Here is a 22174-nt window from a genome sequence, read left to right as displayed (position 1 = left end):
GTTAACCTTTGTATTTTAAGTGACTGTATTGTAACTTTTTAGCTGTTTGGTTTTTTATTTGTATGTTGAGATTTTGAATGCGGTTTCTGCTGATATTAAAGAATGGGAATTCTGGAAACTAATACTTCAGGAAAAATTGCCAAGCATTCACGCTTGCTGATATTTTCAGAGAACTCATTTTGAAGAGCAGCTCTTTGATGAAAATTTTAAAATGCATGAGCTTTTAAGCTGTCCTTAGTTTTTACACATAGGTAACTTTAGTCCATTGGTTAAGTCAGTAACTTTTATTTCCCTGTGTCTCTTTTTTTAAGCCCAGAAAAATTACCGATAAAGGTTGAATAATTAGCTCCTGAATTAAACCATTAATTCAAGAAGGCAGCTTTTTTTTCTCCATAATATTTTATTGTCAAATTGTTTTTCATACAACACCCAGTGCTCTTCCCCTTAAGAGAGGAGTGCCATCCATATTTGAAGAGATTTTGGAGAAGCAGAAAAGTATAGCCAAAAATTTGAGGGCAGTTAATTACTATTGGTTTTACTCTAGAAGTGAACCAAGTGATTTTCAGTTGCTATAGAGATGCTCCCCTACGTACATAAACATGTTTTTTTTTGTCTTTGCACCTGTAGCGCAAATCCAGAAAAACCCTGTGCATCGTCATTTTTATCGTTGTCATCGGACTTGTCATTCTCGGCCTCATCATATGGAGAGTGAAAGGCTGAATTATGAAGGAGCACACGGTTGCACTACATTCTCTGAATTATGTACGAAAATTCCTGTAATCATGGTTTTTTTAAATTATTATTATTATTTTAAAGCCACTGCATAAAGGATAGCTCCCATACTTTATTTTTTATTTGGCAGGGGGGAAGTTTCTTTTGGCTTCAATCTGATATTTTCAAACACTGAAACTTTTCCGCATTCTCACTGCTGGCATAACTTCTGTGCTTTTCGGTCCAGTAACTCTGAGGTTTTGTCCACAATGTATATGCCTTTCATTTATAATTTATTTGCCCTGTTGACTTAGCTTTTGGGATCAGTAAATTTAAAGAGGGGTGTGTGTGTGTGTGTGTGTGTGTGTGTGTGTGTGTTCTGTGTGCATCGGTCTCTGTCACAGAGACACGCACCCAGATTTGTGTGACTTCGATTAAAAATCTCAAATTTAATTTTGATTTGGGCCAGCAGAGGAAACATTCTCAGTAACTTAAATAAAAGTAACCTACCTGTTTGTGGTGTTATTATTTTGTTTTCTGGGTCATAGCAGCACAAATTATCTAACTTTGATTGTTGGTTTTCTCTTAAGACCCTTGTTTACTCTAAATGAAATCGGTGAATAATTTCCTAGAATATCTCATCCCCCTGATGTGTATATATATTAAGCATTGCTGTAGATTGCCTGGTCAGGTACTAAGGGTAATTGTTTTTGCATAGGACCCGTTTAAGTCTGACACTTGCTGGGTATCTGTAGCCACCACAAATGTGTCCTGTAACTTGGAGGAAGAGAGTGAAACATCAGTTCATACTATGTTGGAAATCTGGAGATCCAACTTCTTATTCTGTTGTATACTTCCACAGCTATTAGGATGGAAAATTAATTACCTTCCCTGAAATCCTTCAGAACTATGGCTACATGTGTATCCTTGAGTCAGAATTACTCTTGGGAAGCAGCTTTCCCAGAATTACTGTGTTTGCGCACTAACACTTGAAATGTAACGTTTACCTTGCATACCGTTTTGTACCATCTTTCACTAGAAAATGATTTGGATGTTTGCCAGTTAACTCACTTGCCTTTTTAAATCAATGTTGTTTTGATGCACTAATCTGAATACTTTAAAGAAGATTGTCTTAGTTTATAGTTTGTATTTTATAACAATGTTCTTATATAGCAGTTTGATAGTGAAGTCAGTGTTTTACATGGCAAGGTATGAGACTCCAAATGGGAACAAATAAAATATTAAGTAAGTAAAGTGTATCTTTGCAACTAAAATAAAGATGATCTTAAAAGTGAAAAAAAAAACCCACTTTTTTTCTTAAATACTTATTTTTTGAGAGAGAGAGAGGGAGAGACAAAGAGAGAGCATGCACGGTGAGGGACAGGGAGACAGAAAGGGACTGAGGGACAGAGGATCCAAAGTGGCCTTATAAAATGATTGATGGTTACTGAAGGTACCTAGACACCAAAGAGAACATACAATCCATTCCATTTATGTGAAGTACAAACACAGGCAAAACCCATCTCTGGTGACCAAAGTCAGGACAGTGGATCCCCTTGGGCTAGAGAGAGGGAAAACTGAAACCCAGGGACTGCAGGAAGGGGGTTGGCATAGGAGAAAATGAGTAACTGCCAGAGAACAGAGGTAGCTAGACTGTATAGTGACAATCTAGAGCTGACATTTTAAGACTAAGGCTGGTAATAACAAGTGATTCCAAGATTGAGCATTTAGAAATTCCAAGATACCTAAAACATCTGAAAGATAAATGAATAGGGGTTATGTATGCTTTTCTCTATGTTTAATTCATTAAAATTTTTTAAGTTTATTTTTATTTATTTTGAGAGAGAGATGGCGAGTATGCGGGGTGGGCAGAGAGAGAGGGAGGGAGAGAGAATCCCAGGTAGGCCCTGTGCCGTCAGCACAGCCTGATTCGGGGCTCAATCTCAGGAACCGTGGGGTCATGATCTGAGCTCAAATCCAGAGTTGGATACTCAGCCGACTTGAACCACCGAGGTGCCCTTTTTCATTAACAGTTTTTTAAACAATTTTTTTAGTGTTTATTTTTTTAAATCACCTTTTTAAAGAATTATTTTCTTAACTTTTATTTATTTTTTGAGAGACAGAGAGAAACAGAGCATGAGCAGGAGAGGGGCAGAGAGAGAAGCAGAATCGGAAACAGGCTCCAGGCTCTGAGCTGTCAGCACAGAGCCTGACGTGGGGCAAGAACCCACGAACCATGAGATCATGACCTGAGCTGAAGTCGGACGTGTAACTGACTGAGCCACCCAGGCGCCCCTATTTGTTTATTTTTGAGAGAGAGAAAGAGAGAGAGAGAAGGAGAGAGGGAAAGAGAGAATCCCAAGCAGGCTTTGCGCTGTCAGCACAGAGCCCACCAACCAGAGTTGAAATCAAGAGCTGGATGCTTAATTAACTGAGTCGCCCAGATTCCCCTAAAAGTTTTTCGAAGAAAAAGTATTGTAGTTAGCTCTCTTCCAGAAGGAGGCAAAATTGGATATTTTAAAGAGCATAGAAACCTTCATAAAACTATACCCAAATATAACATTCATTGTCCAATTAATCTGTTTTCTCAGTACAGAACTTAATTCATCCCACTAGTGCAAGCAGCGAAGTAAAACACTAATGGTTCAGACTGTCGGGTGAGTGCCTGCGCTGTGTGATTGGAGGCCTTGGCCCTTGTATTTCCCACGAGATTTACGTGGGGGTCTGCATTTGAATAAAGACAGCCGGAAGGAAAGTAGCACAAATCAGTTTATTAAAATGAAAGTGCATTCTCATAGTGGGATAACAGGAAGATTCCAGATGGAACAGGTGTTTTGGGATTGGATAATATTGGGTCTCTCTGGGCTGGAAAGAGCTGTGACAGAGAGGTGGTCTCCAACAGAGGCTGCTTCCAGTCTTTTGGGAAACTCCTGCCACAGGTTGGGAGGGGGAGTTCTTGACCCTATAATGGCTATTCCAGAACCATCAAGGCAGCCTTTCTCAATGGTGGGGGGAGGGGGTGACTGTGCCTGCACTGTCAATGTATATAATGAATCTAGGCGTTACCCTGGGCAAAGGTGGAAGAGGGGAGTGCATATTATGCACCTGTGACTCAAGGTCTGTCAGGCCCAAGGTCTTGGAAGCCATAGGTTCAGGACATTGTGTCCCCTGGCTTTTAAGGTGTAATCACTTTATCACTTTCCTTGCTTCCAGCTCAAGTCTCTATCATTCCCCTTCCAGGACTTGGGACTCTGCCTCCAGCCACTGCCCTATCTAGCTTCTACCTAACAAGACCTTAATACTAACTAGTTCTCCAGAGTCTCAGATAATACTAAATACCCACAAAGGCATTTAAAGGCTGGCAAAAGAGGGGCGCCTGGGTGGCTCAGTTGGCTAAGCATCCGACTTTGGCTCAGGTCATGATCTCACTGTTTATGAGTTCGAGCCCTGTGTCAGGCTCTGTACTGACAGCTAGCTCAGAGCCTGGAGACTGTCTTCAGATCTGTTTCTCCCTCTCTTTCTGACCCTCCCCTGTTCATGCTGTCTCTCTCTCTCTCTCTCTAAAATAAATAAAAACAGTAGAAAAAAATTTTTTAAAGGTTGGCAAAAGAATGTTTAAGGAGAATACATGCCAGAAAAAGTTATGGTATGAATGTAACTCATCCACGTGTGTTTCCTACTGAGAAGATTCATTGCTTTTTCCTCTCTGGCCAGGAAATAAAGACACCTTTCAGAATGCTTTCTTGCAGATGGGTGGAGTATTTGAGAAGAATAAGAACAGCCAAGCAGAAAAATAAGAAAAAAGTGATAAACCACAGTGAGGCTTATTCAATAAAGCCCAGACCTGAATGTTAGTAGGAAAAGACTTGAAAAGTTGCCTTGTGGGGTGCCTGAATGGCTCAGTCAGTTAAGTATCTGACTGTTGATTGCGACTCAGATCACAATCCCAGGGCCATGGGATCAAGCCCCACATTGGGCTTGGGGCTGAGCGTGGAGGCCGCTTAAAATTCTCTCTCTCTCTCTCTCTCTCTCTCCCTCTGCCCCTCTCTCCAACAAGCCTGTGCCTCCCCCCTCAAATCAAAAAGAAAGAAAGAGGGGCACCTGGGTAGCCCAGTTGGTTAAGCCTCTGACTTTGGCTCAGGTCAGATCTCACATTTGTGGGTTCAAGCCCCGCATCAGGCTCTGTGCTGACAGCTAGCTCAGAGCCTAGAGCCTGCTTCTGGTTCTGTGTCTCCTTCTTTCTCTGCCCCTCGCCCTCTCATGCTCTGTCCCTCTCTGTATCAAAAATAAATAAAACATTTAAAAGTTTAAAAAATAATGAAATAAAATAGAAAGAAAGAAGGAAAGGAAGGAAGGAAGGAAGGAAGGAAGGAAGGAAGGAAGGAAGGAAGGAAAAGAAAAAGAAAGACTGTCTTGTAAAACATATGTACAAGGTTGTCAATTAAGGACACATTATAGAAAGTAAATTACAACACTGGGCATTTTTAACAAGAAAGTGTTAAGATTAGTAAGAAATGTGGCAGGTGGGAAATGTAATTAGAAGAATGTGCATCAACAGGAAGAAGGGAAAATAAAAACATGAAGTCTGTTTTTCTCTCTTCCTTCACTTATTTGTTTTCAACATATGAAACTCACCATCCTCCTGAAAAGTCCCCAAGATACAAACTTTTGCTTCCTCAATCTTGACAATGACTCATCTATTTAGTACAGTTTACCATTTTCCTCCTCCCACGTCCAAAGTACCTCTGATAAAAAGCAGATGATGATGTTTTGACAACTTTTAAAGACACGCTTTCTGCAAAGTCAGCCCAGGGGGGTTTCCTGAGGAAAGAGAGTAGCAGGAAGCATTTAAGAGTGGAGAGGCTCCTAGACATGTGGTCAAGAGCCCAGCCTTCAGGATGAGCCAACCCAATCACCTGGCTTGGGACCTCGGGAAAGTCAGTCGATTGATCTACACTTTTGTTGGCACGTTCACCAACAATTTCCTGTCACTACTGTTATGTCAGTCACTCAGTATTGAGACAGCCCATATGCTCAGGCCAAGTGCAATTCGAAAAATTGAAAGGATTGTTAGATACAGTATTAGACCAGGGCCACCAAGCCGGACACCTCCACCCTAGGATCAGAATGTAACGAGTGTCTGTGATAAGTACCAGTAGCTGAAACAGCCTCATGGGTAAAAATCAGAAGCTAACCAGTAGCCTCTTTAACCATGAGCATGGAAACAGGAAAACAATGAAAATAACTCTCCTGAGTAGCCCACAGTGCTCTCCTTTCCCAAGGCCCAGTTTCGGACCTCCTGAAATGCCCTGGTATCCTTCCCAACCAATTCTCTGGTTTGGACTAAAACAAGAGATAATTGCAAAGCCTATTAGTGATGCAAAGGATGACCAGGCAGAAGACCTGAAACCTTACACTTGGCAGGATGGAGCCATTGCCAGTCTCTAGCAGGGAAGCGCTGATTGAGGAAGATCTCGGCAGCAAGGACTGCTAACAGAGTGACAGACTGATGGGGGAATAACAGATGCCAGGATCCGAGCAGAAGAGCCCGAGACCAACGTGGTGTCCCCACATCTGCAAAGAAAATGGCAGAAATAAAGGACTTCCGTGCTTAGTCTCATAGATTTCTTTTTCTTTTTCTTTTTTTTTCTAAGTTTTATTTTTATTTATTTTGAGAGAAAGAGAGAAAGAGAGAGGAGCACGATCAGGGGAGGGGAGAGAGAGAGGATCCCAAGCAGGCTCTGCAACGTCAGCACAGAGCTGGATGAGGGGCTCAGTCTCAGGGACCCTTAGATGATGACCTGAACCAAAACCAAGAGTCGGACGCTTAACTGACTGAGCCCTATGTGCTACTAGTCAGAGAGATTTTATTGTGAGTCATATATATCTGTGATTTTAAATGTTCTAATAGCTACAGTAAATAAGTATTAAGAGGTATAAATAACAGGTATAATTTTTAAAGTTTATTTATTTTGGGAGAGAGAGAGAGAGAAAGAGAGGGAGAGAGAAAGTGGTGGAGGGGCAGAGAGAGGGAGAAAGAGAGAATCCCAAAAAGGCTCTGCATTGTCAATGCAGAGCCCAACACAGGGCTTGAATTGAGGAACTCACTAGTGAGATCATGACCTGAAACTAAGAGTCGGACGTTTAACCAACTGAGCACTCAGGTGCCCCAAGAAACAGTGTAACTAATTTTGATAACATTTTTTAACTCACTATACCCCAGATATGATCATTCAGCGTGTAATCAATATGTTTAAAATATTAATGATGTGTTGTATTTTTTTCTTTTGTACTGAGTCTTCCATATCCAGAATGGACCCCGTTTTACCGCACATCTTTATTCGGATTAGCCACATAAAAGTCCTCCGCAGTCACCTACTGTAGCTATTGGCAAGTCTGGACTCTTAAAACATCTTTTGATCTTTTTCTCCTTCTTGTTCCCTAACCTCAAAAATGGACCGAGTTTACAGACTTTGAAATCCAAATCTTCATCACTTACAAATGGATCATATGCCCGGTCTATTTTTGGCTTCAGGCTCTTACATTTAAAAGAGAAGAGTCCAGGGGCGCCTGGGTGGCTCAGTCGATTGAGCGTCCAGCTTCAGCTCAGGTCATGATCTCACGGTTGTGGGTTCGAGCCCCACGTCGGGCTCTGTGCTGACAGCTAGCTCAGAGCCTGGAGCTTGCTTCGGATTCTGTGTGTCTCTCTCTCTCTGACCCTCCCCTGCTCGTGCTGTCTCTCTCTGTCCCTCAAAAATAAATAAAAGACATTAAAAAATTAAAAAAAAAAAAAAGAGAAGAGTCCATTGACATTAATCTGGACTAAAGCAGTGTGAGGATTTGCGCAAGTATTCTAGCTACAAACCACAATTATGGTTCAGCAAATTCCCCCAGCTCGTCTTTACTGCTGACAAATTAACACACACATTTTAAACCACAAAGTTGAAAGAACAAATCTTTTGAAGTGATAATGAAGTAATGATTAGAATGTAACACTTTCTAAAAAGGAAATTCATCGCCATTAGCTGTTTAAACTTATAGGCTCTGATTTAAAACCTCTGTAATTTTTCCACTGAGAAAATGAGAACAATTTTTACCATCAACAGATAATTATTCCTGAATTTTCAGTCCTTTTCCTAAAAGAAATATACAAATAAATTTAACAAATCCTCATTACAATCACCATTTTAAAATGAAACTACAGAGTTGCTGAAAATATGGAGGCACTAATAAGAGATAAATTCAAAATGCACGAGGTCGAGCATTGCCAACAACGGTTTTGTCTTCATCCTCACTCAGTCAGAAATGGGACCCATTCACCGCCTGAATGTCTCCTCCGATTTCCAGTTTTCCTGAGGTACTGTGCCTAGACTGTGTGCAAAAACTGTGCTGGACACCAAATGTCTTCTTCCTGAAGCAGGTTTTCCTAATTTGCCTTCTTCTGGATGTTTTGCTTCCCAGAGGTGGGGCTAGCTCGTCAAGTCTCTTCTTTCTCTCCCAGGCCTGCTTCTGGGAGTTCCGTTTTGTGCCGGTCCCTACCTCCTTCCTCAGTCTGCTCAGGGTCCAGTACTCCCAAAATGGCGACAGGAAGACCTACTTCTGCCCATAGCCTAGGTCGACGCCTGAGCGCCCTGGGACTGCGGGCCAGAGCATAGAGGAGGAACCAGTAACTAGCTGATGCAGGCCTCATGTGCGCTCTGGGACCAGGCCCGGTGCTACCCCTCTTGTGTATTCCCTGAACTCCCGCATCTGCCCTCCTGAGGTGTCACTACTATCCACATCTCCCTGACGAGGAAAGTGAGGCACACAGAGGTAGAATAACTTCCCCAGGGCCACAGGGCCACTACGTGGGACTGGGATTTGAACGCAGGCAGTCTGCTTTCCAACTCCTGCTTTCTCTCGGCATGGGGCTGAGTGTGAGCATCACCAGGAACAGACATCCCTTCTCTCCTGGACTCTGATGGGGACACACTGAACACTTTTGCCTCTCGGGACTCTGCCTTTTTTCTGTTTCCATCATTACCATTCCTCTTATATTGATACAATTTTTTACAACTATGCTAATGTCTCCACTTAGGTCATGATTAAATTGTTCCTCCCACTTTTGGCTTGAGGGTTAACGTTGGCTTCATTGTATCCTAATTTTAATAAGCAAGCTTCTTCCTAGATGCAGACCACAGATTGGTAGTTGCAGGGGGTAGGTGGGCAGAGGGAGTGAAATGAGTAGAGGGAGTCAAAAACTACAAACTTCCAGCTATAAAATAAATGTCATGGGGACGTCATATACAGCACAGTGACTAGTTCATAATACTGTATTCAAAAGTTGCTGGGAGGGTAAATCTTAGAAGTTCTTATACAAAAAAAAAAAAACTGTAGGTATGCTGACAGATATTAGCTAGATTCATTGTGGTGATTATTTCATAATAGATACAAATATGGAATCATTATCCTGTCCACCTGTAACTAATAAAATGCTGTATATCAATTATACCTCATTTTTTTTAAAAAAAGGAAACTCTTGTTATGATCTTCCACCAACCTGCTGATATACTTAAACCTGATATGAATAACTAAGAAATGGGGTGTAGTGGAGGTGCAGAAATTGGGGGTCTGTATGTGGAAGAGCTATGTAGGCCAAAACAGGTAAAATGCAAGCTGATGATGCTTACAGACTTATTCTCTGCAATCTTTGAAATCTAAGCCCTTTTTGTCAAAGATACAGTAATTTTATTTTAGTTGATAGAAAAAACACACCTGTTGGGAAGAAAGAATTTCTTGTGCCCTTCAAGACCCTTCTACCAAACTAAGAATCAAACTGACATGAGAAGATTAACAGAAGAAAATCAACTTTAATTTGGTCATATAAAGAATCCACACACACCTTCTAAGGGCAGTCAGGCAAAATGAGGGACGTATGTCACTCTGAACTAAGAAGAAGTGGAGAGGAGTCTTCAAAGGGAAGGAATTCAATCCACAGGAAGATGAAAAAGAGCAAATGTTGGGGAACAAATGTTTGGTCGCCTCTCAGAAGCAGCTGGGCCACAGAGGACTTTGATCAAACAGGCCTTGTGAGATTCCTCCCTAAAACCACATCTCATTCATGTCATGACATCATTATATTTGGTGATAGTTGTCTTCCTGGGGCAGATCTTGTATCTAAATTCTTGTAGGCAGTTGTGGGGAAGTAAAGAGCTTTCCCTGAACCTGCTGGCTTTTCATTACTTTTTTGGTTAATATTTATTTTGAGAAAGAGCCAGGTGGGGGAGGGTCAGAGAGAGGAGAGAATCTCAAGCAGGCTCAGGCTCCACACTGTCAGCACAGAGCCCAACGCGGGGCTCCATCTCACCAACAGTGAGATCATGACCGGAGCTGGTATCAAGGGCCGGACACTTAACCAACTGAGCCACCCGGACACCCTAGGCTTTTCGCTGCTTTTTAACACAAAATCGATTTCATGCCTAAGTGGCCCATCTTGGCCCCCACGTATTGTTAAGATTTTCTCCACCACTAGTTGGTGGTGGCTAGGTTCCCCAGGTGAGACTAGAAACTGGTTTCAGGATTTAGTTCAAAGGTCCCCTCTTCTGGGAAGGTATTTCTGGGTTGCTCTTTGAACAGAACATCCCTGCTGTGCTCTCACACAGCTAACAGGAACTTCTATTACACGACAAATCCAAAATACCATTTTTGTTTACAGGCCTCTGTCTCATAGAGTAAGTTCTTTCCGAAAAGTAATTATAGTTTATTCTTCCTTAAATCTCTGTGGCAGAGGGTATCTGGCATATAATAATACATAGCTAATGTTTATCTACTTGCTTGTCAGGCGTGGGGGCTAAGCACTGCACATAATGATCTCATTTAACCTTCACAATAATCCTGTGTGATACACATTATTCAATCTCACTTTATAGGTAACAACACTGAGGCACAGAGAGGTTAAGTAACTTGCCCATGGTCACATGGCCAACTAACCATGTTGGATGCACTGAAGCCAGGGAGCCTGGTGTCAGATGCCTCATGTTGGTACCTTGCAGTGTACAGTCTCTCTTATAAAACATCTGATGATGTATTGACTCAAGAAAGAAACAACAGTTTTGCAAATCCATTGTTTTGCTAGTTAGGAAATGGTATAATGCTAAAATGCCTAAGGGTTCTAACCCTAAAATAGCTATCAAATGCTGATATCTCTAAGCTGTTTATCCATCTTTCCCCAAAGCCAGCTAAGAGCATGTGCCTGCAGATTATAAAATGGTTTGCCTAAATGTTGGTTCAAGATCAAGGTAGAGGGAAGCCTTAAGTGGAAGCCTTGTGAACCAGGGCAGTTCTATGTATTCTCCATGGAGGACGACTCTTCGTATCTGAAAAGCAGCAAGATGGGGAGTCTGGGTGACTCAGTCATTAAGCATCTGATTACGGCTCAGGTCATGATCTCACAGTTTGTGAGTTCAAGTCCCACATCGGGTGAGCTTGAGCCCTGCTTGTGGTAAAACACAAGCTCTGCTTTGGATGAGCCCCACTTCTCTCTCTCTCCCTTGCTCACTTGCACCTTGTCTCAAAAAATTAAAAAATAATAATAATAAAGGAATAAAAAGCAGCAAGAGGGCACTGGACATTGGTGTGGTGAGAGGAAGCACTTAGAGAGGAAGAAGCACTGAAAGAGGAAGCCAGAGTCCTGGGGACAAACTGTAGCTTTTTTGTTGTTTGCATTTTTTTTCAGCAGCAATTATCCAACAGCTCAGTGTTTTGTCTGATGTTTTCTGAAAGAATATGGTAGCTGTTCTTTAAGAGACTGACCACACATGGCTAGAAATCATGTGAAGTGGCCTTTTATAGTTGCCAGCGACAGAGACACTCAGGTTACCTTTAGTGACCAGAGGTTTTGGTGAAGATGGGCCAGAAAGTCAGAAGAGGAAGCAGTCACCAGTGTGCAGGTCCCCAGGGGCCACAATGAGGGAGGACTGGGCAGCACACACAGCAGCGCCGGCTAGCTTCTGGCTGCTGCTGCGGCTCCAAGCCTGGGGCCTACTGTTCCTCCTCAGTGACACATCGCCTTTGCTTCATATGCTAAAGCTCTACTTTCTGGGGCGCCTGGGTGGCTCAGTCAGTTAAGTGACTGACTTCAGCTCAGGTCATGATCTCACAGTTCATTGGTTAGAGCTCCATGTCAGGCTCTGCTGATAGCTCAGAGCCTGATGCCTGCTTTGGATTCTGTGTCTCCCTCTCTCTCTGTCCCTCCCCGCTCACACTCTGTCTCTGTCTCTGTCTCAAAAATAAATAAACATTTAAAAAATGTGTTTAAAGTTCTACTTTCTGTCCTTAAGTTGGTTGCTTTTTTTTTTTTTTTACAATTTATTTATTTATTTTGAGAAAGAGAGCATGTGGGGAACAAGGAGGGACAGAGAGACAAAGAGAGAGAGACAGACAGACAGAGACAGAGAGAGAGAATCCCAAGCAGGCTCTGTGCTGTTAGGGAAGAGCCTGACTCAGGGCTTGATCTCACCAACAGCGACATCATGACCTGAGCCAAGACCAAGAGTTGGACACTTAACCCAATGAGCCAGCCAGGTGCCCCAGTAGCTTCTTCTTTTCTTTTTTTTTCTTCTTCTTCTCTTATTTATTTATTTTTTTTGTTTTCCTTCCCACTTACCTCAAGCCCTTTTTCCTTCCATTGGGGTTTACATTCCAGCTCTCTGGAAGAGAATTTATTTAGCTGTCCTGACAAGGAGTGAGAAAAAAATTTCAGGTCAATTAACAGAAAACCAGCCTGGCAGTACCTTAAATCAATAGGCTTTTGTTACTTTTCTCCTTAGAATAAGAGTCCAGAGAAAGGTAGTTGCAGACATGGGGCCAGCAACTTAATACTAACACTGACTCCTCAGGCTTGCTTTCTGTCCTTCCATTTTTAGCTGCTGGCTCTTTTATCCTCAATCATGTTGCTTCACGGTTGCAAAAGGACCACTGTATCATGAGTCTACAGTTAAGGCAGGAAGACTGGAGAAGGGTCACGGCTAGCAAGTTCTCCTATTGCATCCATCACATGCTCACACGCACACGCAAAGACTTCTGCTTATGCCTTATTGACCAGAACTGTGTCATGTGACTACACGTAGCTGTCATGAAGGTTGGGAAAGTGAATACTGAGTTTTTATAGCCTCTGTAGTGAGACGGCAGCAAGGTAGAAGGATATTGAGAACATTATTAACACTCAGCTAGTGAACAATGTCTGCCATATATATACACACATGTATATATACATAGATTTACTGTATATATACAGTCACCATCTTATAGGTGGCGTCTCTTAGGCAATGCTTCAAGACAATCTATCTACTAGAAGACTTTTCAGTCTATGGATAACTGTCTTTGAGTCAGGGGTTAATATGATAGGATTCAAGGTCAGCATAACAGCCTTCCTTGAAGAGGGCTGTGTGCAGGGCAAGAACAAATAGTACTTTGGTACCAGTATGCTATATAAACATGTCTAAATTCTCATCAGTGACCCAATTATAGCTTAACCAACTGTATCTGCTATAATCCCACATTTTTCACAAGCTTGCTTTGTTCATTCATGTATTTATTCACCAAATATTAGTATAATGATAGGTACTTGTCTAGGTGCAGTGGATATGGCGGTGAAGAAAATAAGGAGCTTACTTTCTAGTGGAAGAGAGAGAGAATTTATGCTCTAATAACCTCATTGCTCTTTTTGGTAATGATTACTGCAATTTCAGTACTTAGATATTTGGGGATATATATACACATACACACAGAAGGCAATAAATACTATGGTGAAAAACATAAGCAAGGGGCAGTATAGAGCAATGGTAAAGTGTGAGAGGGTAGGGAAGTGTTAGCTATAGTTTATAGCATAATTAGAATTCAGTACTAAGTACTTTAGACACAAAGTTTTCAATTTTGGGGCTTTAAAGGGAAATTGGCAGAGCTTTCTGCTCTAGCGGAAAAAGGAAGGAAATACACAGTGGTTGCCAGGAGCTCAAAGTGCACAGCCCGTGCTGCACTCGTACTCTCTGTTCTCATTAGATCATAGTTCTAGTATCTTCAATTATTTTATTTGGACTATGAATTTCCTGTTTTGAGTGTGCCCTATAAAATGCAGCCTTAGCTTCTGAGTGGCTCTTCGGTTCACACTGGCTTTTTGGAATTACCCATCCCTTACCCTACATTGGTTTGCTTCGTTTTGTTTTATTTTGTTTGGCTTTAAAATCTCACCAAAGGACAGAGTGAGGACTAACATATACTTGGATATTCTCCAGCCCTCAGGCAGAAGATTTTTACCAAAGAAACTGGAACTGCTCATTTGCCTTCTGTGTGGCTACATAACATTTACATACTGGGTTTTAACATATACTTTACTTTACTACATCCTTCTACCTTTCTTACTAGCCTGTGAGTCCCTACCCCTTAGTTTTTCCCAAACAAATTCCCTCTTTTCTTTCAGGTCATGACTGTAACTGCCTTAAGAAAGAATTTCCTTAAAATTTAGACTAAACTAAGTTTCTGTTTATTCACCTGTAAATCCCCTGGTCTTCTTGATAAGGATGACCTCAATTTTAGGACTAATTTATGTAATACTTTGATGAATGCCTGTTCAATCCCTCATAGACTGTAAGCACCATGGGCTGGGGTATATCGGTCCTATTCAGGTCTGTCTCTCGGTGCGTAACAGGATTGCATAGACATAATGGTGCTCAATTATAGTTGATGAATTAATAAATGTCCTTAGTTTCCAAGGGACTAGCAAGGTGCCTCAGAAGGACGGGTACTGTGGTAGCTGCTGACTGTGAAGCGCTGCCCATATCCCCCGTTAGGAACAGACGACTCATCCCCATCCCCTCCTTGCTATTGGGAGGAGTGCTGGCCAAACCCTTTAACTGTCAGCACTCTTCAGATAATGCCTCAGTTAAAGAAATGAACAAGCTCAAATCATGTCCCCTTCCAGGGGCAGTGTGTATCCAATGACCAATCAATGTTGGGAGTTGAAGGCCTAGCCAGTCATATCAACTCACATTACCTTACCTCCCTGTAAAAGGCCAACCCAACTCCAAGAGGTCACCTGAAGCCTTTGTTAGGATGACATCACAGATCAGTCAATCTCTCCCATGGCTCTATCCTGCTTGCTCTCCTTCCCTTTCACGACAGTTGATCCCAACAGCATACAACAACATTTCTTGCATGCTAATCTCTCCTGCAGAGTCCACTTCATGGATAGCCCAACATGACGGCTACTAAAAAATATTTACTGAACTGAACTGATTATGTTTTGTTCTAGTCCATAAACTCCTACCCAGCAAATTTCAGTTCTTATTCAGCCTTGCATTCCTGCAATGACTCGGTGCCTTTGATATAGTGAGTGCTAACATTTGAATGTTTGTGGGCCCTGCCCCCAAATTCATCTGTGGAAATTCTAACTCCCAAAGGGGATGGTATTAGGAGATGTGGCCTTTGGGAGGTGCCTAAGTCATGATGGAAACATCATGAATGGGATTAGCACTCTTATAAAAGAGGCTTCAGAAAGTTCCCTCCCTCTCCCATTATGTGAGGGTACAACTAGAAGTCTCTAACCCAGAAGAGTGCCTGATAATGCTGGCCTTTTGATCTTTGACTTCAAGCCTCCATAATGTGAGAAGTAAAATTCTGTTGCTTATAAGCTACTCAGTCTATGGGGGTTTTTTGTGAAAGCGGCCCAGACAGACTAAGACAGTGGGCATCAAAAATACCAAGCAAAATATTTCCCACAAACTTGGTCTAGATGGAGCTAAAGCATTCCTATTCAAAGCATGGTCTTAGAGCCAGTGACCCTGGCATTCTCTGTGTATTCTGTTACAAATGCGGAATCTCCAGGCTCAACTGAATCAGACCAATTAAACCAATCTGCATTTTAACGAGATCATCAAGCAGTTCATATGTTCATTAAAGTTTCAGAAGTTTCAGAGCTAAGGTATTTATTAATGTGAACAAATGATCCTGTTAATAATTCCTCTCTAGTTGGTACAGCATCTAAGCTTTTTTTTCTCTAAAACAGTGCTTAATGCTAGCAAAATCATGCACTCTTTCACTCAACAAATACCAAATACTTCAGGCTGATGGAGCTTACATTCTAAGAGAAAATAAACTTCAACATAGGAGAAATGCAGAGTAATAATAGATGATGTGATCAGAGAGAAGAGGGCGGATCACACGATAAGAGGCTGCTTAAGAAATCGCTATGTGATATTTAATTGCTGAAAAGATAACCCAAGTTGTTTTTCCTCCAATGGGACAAGCCAATTCGATATGGGCTGTCTACACAAACCATTTCCCCATGAAGCTTTAGCTTCCTCCTCGTATAGAAATGCAGGGATTAGTGAAGGTATTTAGGGCTCTTTGTGTTCTAAACTCTCAGGCTTCCAGATGCCTTGAAAGCGAAGTCTACCAGGGTAAAAGGAATGTCGCTGGGCTGTGGACTCAGGAAAAGTTCCGCAACCCCAGAACACTGCAAAAACAGGAAGAATAATCGCGGAAGGTGGTGCGAATCGAAAGAACGTAACCTTTGGACCAAGTTCTTCACAAACCTGTGCTCCCTGGTCAAGACCACAGGCTTTCCGGCCTTTAAGGCCCCGCATCCTTGGAGCCGGCCTCTTCCTGCCTTCCGGTCCTAGTCTTGCCTCCTAGTCAACACCCCTTTCGGCACTAGGGGTCCTGCCTTCCCGCTAAGGTCCTGGTCCCCAATCCCCAGGCAGCATCGTGGCCCCGCCCTTGGCCCCGCCTCCCGCCTCCCACCTCCCCACCCCGCCTCCGACTGTCCGCCCTTGTCCGACTGCCCCGCCCACGCCCGGCTTCACCCCCTATCCCGCTGGCCTAGTGCACGCCTGGCGCCCCTGCCTGGCCCCACCTCCCTTCCCACCGCCCAGTTTCCCCGCCTCAGTCCCTCCTTCCCGCCCTATCCCGCGGCCTGACCCCTCCTGGTGTCCCCGCCCTGGCCCCGCCTCCCCACTCTGGCTCCTCCATTGCTTGCGGGTCCGGCCTCCAGTCGCAGCGCCGGTCTTCTGGTGCGGAAGTGACGCGAGGGTCGCGTTGCTGGCTGGACGCCCTGGTCTCAGGGCCGCACCCCGAGGCACCCCCGGGCAGCATGGCTCTCCTCCTTCTGCTCGTCCTCGTCTTCCAGGCCGAGAGCAGGGCTGAGATTAACTCCACAGATCTGGAGCTGTATCCGGGTATGGGTATGTCGCTCTCGGAAGGGAGGCGGCCGGTGGGGGGACGGAGGGGACTGGACGAAGGAGTCTGGAAGCACGCCCCGGGCGGCCGCGTCCTACTTTGCCCCAGACCTCGCACCGGGTTCCCGGTCGCCCCGGAACGACTTCGCGACCCCCGGGAAGGCCACGCCGGTCTCCGCAGTCCGTGGGCTTAAGTTCCCTTTTTCTCTCTTCCATTGTAACCGAAATGACAAAACACGCCTCTTGGTCCTCCAATTCTTTTAATTCGTTTTTAAATAAGTCAGTTTCCCGGTCAGCATTTGTACACAGTGGCCAGCGCTCATGACTTAGGTATTCTTAGGGTGGACCCAGAATCCTTAAGAGAGAACTGTTCTTTCTCTGAGGATCATTAAGTGGGAGTGATTGGCCGTCTTACGTGTACTAAGTCTGGAAGTCGTGTAGTGCACGGACTCAGGAGCCGGTTTGTCAGGCTGTGCGTCCCTTAGCTTAGTTCCTCCGAGCGTTTTATTTCCGCCTGCTCACTGAGATTTCTCCAGAAGTAAGTGCTGGGAATACGCTTTCCAAATCTCGGCAAAATGGTGATTAGGAATCCAGTGAAATCAGCGAATCTTTCCTGCAAGAGAGTTGCACCTAAAATATCAGAAGCCCCATCAGTCTTGAGTGTCTGGTCAGTGCCCACAGTTAAGCAGCTGCCTGAAAGGGGTCGAGGAGACGCACCCTCCTGCACCTCTGGCAAACTCTGGGGCAGAACCTCTGTATTATGACTTCCTCCATGAGCTTCTGTTAGATATGCTGCATTCATGCAACTGTCCTTTGGACTGCTCTTTAAGAATCAAACATTAAATCATTAGTCATTCCTTGGAACAGGCATTGTTCCAGACTTTGCCAGTACAAGAATGGGAGTTACTCGGGTTTTGCTTTCCAGGATAATGATTATATAGCTAACAGCAAGTGCTAGGAACTGTTGTTTACTTCTCATCCCATCCCATTTTCACGACAGCCATATGAAGTAGGAGCTATTGGCATCTCCATTTATGGATGAGAAATCAGGGCACAAAGAGGTCTGCCCAACTTGTCAAGAGGTCACTGCTACCCAGTAAGGAGCTTGGACTCCAGAGTCCAAATTCTTAATCACCCTGCAAACTGCCATGACTTAGGGCAGCTTAGTTATCTACAAGGACAATTGCCATATATTGTGATAAGAGCCTGGACTTTCACCCAGGCTACTGGAAAGCAAGATGGGGTACCTGACTCTGACTAGGGATTCAGGGAAGACTTCCCAGAGAAGGATCACCCCAGAGTTGGAGCTGGAGGCACAGCGAGACTTGTTAGTGCAGAGGGAGAAGTGTGAAACAGCATGTTGAATTAGTGGAATACTAAAGATTATCACTGTAGTATAGGTAAGGGAGGATACAAGGGAAGTTAAGAGGGGTAGAGAGGTAGGAACCAGTTAATGAAGTGCATTGTCATGAGGAGCAGACAGCAACATAGCATTGGCTAACCGAGGCAAAAAAGAAGAATTTATTGGCTTAGAGAATCCAGGCAACAGTAAGAAAGGTGTAGATGCCATCTGGGCCTCAGAGAGCTGAGCCAGTCACTCAAAAGTGCCAAGACACTCTTTTTCTTATTACTGACTCCTGATGTGGACAGCTTTTCCTACTTGGCAGGCATCATGGATGTTGACAGCTTTTCAGTTTTGACATCTTGCAGCCTCCACCGTCCTAACAAAATCCCAGGGGAAGGCTCTGATTTGCCCAGCTTGGGTCAGGCACCGTCTGGCATGGGAAGGACCATGTTGCAGAGGCTGGGGAGTAGGGGGGTTCCCAGAAGAGAAATAATGTTCCTGAAGGAAGTACTGGTGCTGAGCCAACAAAATGATATGCCCCCTATACCTTGCTCAAGTTAGTGGGCAGTCATTGGCTTATTTTAAAAAGACAAATGATTTTATGCACCATTTAGAAAGACCAACTTACACAGTAGTTTGGGGGTAGACTCAAAAGAGGGAGGCCATTTATACCCCTGCTTAAGTTGAGAGGAATCGATGAAAATGGCAGTTTAAATGGAGAAGAGAGGATGATTTGAAAAACATTTAAAAGTCAGGGTTCCTGTTGTAGGTAGAGCACTAAATTATGTGCCACATCTATCTAAGTATGGGCCCCCCCCCTGAGCCAGGTACCCTATCTTGCTTTTCAGTAGCCTGAGTGAAAGTCCAGACTCTTATCACAATATATGGCCACTGTCCTTGTAGAAAACTAAGCTGCCCTAAGTCATGGCAGTTTGCAGAGTGGTTAAGTAAGAACTTGGACTCTGGAGCCCAGCTGCCAAGCTCCCTACTGGGTAGCAGTGACCTCTCTACAAGTTGGGCAGACCTCATTGTGCCTTGATTTCTCATCCATAAATGGAGATGCCAATAGCACCTACTTCACATGGTTGTCTTAACAGATGGGATGGGATGAGAAGTCAACAACAGTGCCAGCACTTACTAACTGTTAGCTATGCAATCATGATCCTTGAAAGCAGAAACCGAGTAACTCTCATTTTTGTATTGCAACACCTGGAACCATGTGGGGTCCCTTGTGATTACACAGTTTGCATATCCTTGAAGCCAGCCCTGGGAGGAACATCTACTCCTATCGCCTTTTGTAAACCCAAGTGCCAGTGACTGTCTCCTCCCCAATTCTCCTTTTTGCAGTGCATTTTCAATACCTTTGCCTGGATTTTTTTCATTATATTTCTCTAGTTGGTGTTGTGTTCCCTAGGCTTTTAAAGTTAGTTTAAAATGTAAAGTCTCCAGGGATTAGGAGGAAACCCCATAAGGACAACCTACTTCTGGCTCTTGGCTAGCTTCCTAGTCTCACCAGTGCCTGACACTTAAAACACACTCAGTGTGTTAACTCTTACCGTGTTGGGTTTCACTGGTTATTTGGGAGTTCATCTCAGAGGAGGGAATCTGGTAGGAACCGGGAACCAGGCAAGAGAATATAGCCAGTCTCAGCAAAATCTAAGTGGTTGGGAATGTATTGTGTTACAGTTCCGGGCTTTTGTTAATATTTCTTAGGGAATGGATAGGGAGATTAAACCCATGAGTGCTGTCTAATGATCAGTGGTATTTTGCTTTTCATATGGTTTTACCTATAAAAGGAACATGTATATTTCAAAGTGAATCAGTGTCTCCCTTCTTGTAGTTTGCTCTTCCGCTCTGGGTATTACCTGAAGAGCGCACTGTACTCTGGCAGATGCGGGGCTCTTAACGTACCTTCTCCAGCTAATAAAGTAGAGAAAGTTCCTTTTCTGACTTTAGGATAATATTCTGGGTGTGCCTAAATTTTTCATGGTTTTCTTTGGATCCTATTTTTATTTATTTCAGAGATTCAGAATACTTCAGACAGCATTTTAATTATATTTCTTGAACAGGGTAATAATTTTCTTTTTCAGTTTATTCTGAAACATGATTCAGATGGTCTTTAAAAGGTCCACATTTTAGTTCTATCTATAAGAAAACCTCAAGAGCTGTCTAATAAAATTTGGCAGCACGCAGCAATAGTGCGGTTGTTCTACAAACTACGTGAATGTTTTAATGGTTCCATTTTAAGTGGACAGAGAAACAGAATGAGAATTGAACTAGAATTAAATGAATTCCTGACAGGAAGGAATCCGTGTACTTACAGTTTTCTTACTAAGGAAGTCTCTTTATTTTGGGTTATCCCAATGCATAGTAATCAGAATGCTAGGTGCCCAGCTCAGTCAGGTCCATTCCAAAGAAATGATTTCCTTTAATACATTCTTCCGATTTTGCAGTGGCCATCATATGATTGTGGTAGTATAATAAATCAGGTAAAATTACTCAAATTCGATGCTTGTGAAGTCATCAGCAAATAATCATCTCCGATTCCAGTTTATATATGGAGGTCATTTCCTTATTTTATTGAACTATGACAAAAATGATGCTTAAGGAGCTTTTCTTAACTAACACCAGCAAAACTTTACAGATTATCGTGTCTTTAAAGAGCCTCTCCAAGCCTTTGTTTTTTCATTGGTAAAAATATGTATAATAATCTCACCTCCCTCATAGAATGGTTTGTGTGGGTTAACGAAGACTGTGCATAATAAGTGGAGCACATTGCTTGTCTCATAGTAAATGTTTAATATACATTAGTGATTACCACTCAGTAATGTGCTTTGTTATTTATTTTAACAAATATGTTTTAAAATATTAAGTTGTTTTGGTTGCATATGAGAGGTTGTGTTGGCTTTAAAAAACCAAACTCTGGGGTGCCTGTGTGGCTCAGTCAGTTGAGCATCTGACTCTTGATCTCAGCTCAGGTTTTGAGCTCGGGGTCGTGAGTTCAGTCCCTGTGTTGGGCTCTGCACTGGGTGTGAAGCCTAACTTCAAAAAAAAAAAAAAATGAAAGTATATAAAATTCAATTTTAAAAATAAGTAAATAAACCAAACTCAGCCATTTCAACTATGAGAAATTTAAAATAGGCTCAGCAGCTAACTTGTTCTAGATGAAACTGAATAAATAGGAGCACATAGGAAATCCTGCGTTTCAGGTCAGAAAGTGGCTGAGCAGCTGTTTATTGGTTAAGCACTAACTTGGTGGTGGTTTGAATAAAAGATCTGGGAGGATTTTAGTTAATTATAAATTCAGCAGAAGCCACTCTTTGATATGTCCATCTCTTAAAAAAAAAAAAAGAGGAAGAATAGTATTTCATTCATATCTGCCGTATTCTGGGCTCCACAACTTAAGAGGAGTGAATGATAGAACCCGATAGATCTGGAAGACAGACGGGAAGAAGAGCAGAATGCAGAGATATTAAGAGAATTGATCCAGCTGAGGAACTATTTTATGCAGAGTAATTTATTATTATTTTATTATGTACAATAATAATTTTATTATTTGAACCCTTAGCTCTGAAACCTTTTTTCTGAAGGTATAAGAAAGCAACAGGAGTAGAACACAGACTTTTTGTATTTGTTTCACAAAGTGATGGATGATTCAAAATTGAAATGTTTCAATTAAAAACTATTTTTTCAAGTAAAAAACCTTTATGAACACTTGAAACACGTGCACGGATTCTTAAAATGTCTTTATTCTTAAATCTAAAATGATGTTACTTGCTAAGAGAAAACTTGGGAGGCATTAAGAAAAGAGCTATTATGAGGCGCCTGGGTGGCTCTGTCAGTTGAGTGGATGACCCTTGATTTCTACTCAGGTTCTGATCCCGGGGTCGTGGGATTGAGCCCCCCA

The 22174-nt window shown here is 42.7% G+C and overlaps 1 protein-coding gene across 1 annotated transcript in view; it reads left to right on the top strand.

Moving 5' to 3' along the window:
• Positions 1-16723: 16723 nt before the first annotated feature.
• Positions 16724-22174, top strand: part of IFNGR1 (interferon gamma receptor 1) — a 20568-nt gene continuing 15117 nt past the window's right edge. The window contains exon 1 of the mRNA XM_029943236.1: positions 16724-16922. Coding sequence (XP_029799096.1) covers positions 16838-16922 — 85 coding nt within the window. The 5' untranslated portion in view covers positions 16724-16837. The remainder of the gene's footprint in view (positions 16923-22174) is intronic.

Source organism: Suricata suricatta, chromosome 7 (assembly GCF_006229205.1).
Source record: "Suricata suricatta isolate VVHF042 chromosome 7, meerkat_22Aug2017_6uvM2_HiC, whole genome shotgun sequence".
Lineage (NCBI taxonomy): Eukaryota > Metazoa > Chordata > Mammalia > Carnivora > Herpestidae > Suricata > Suricata suricatta.
Note: the sequence above shows the minus strand (reverse complement) of the source record. Positions and strands in the feature narration are given on the sequence as shown.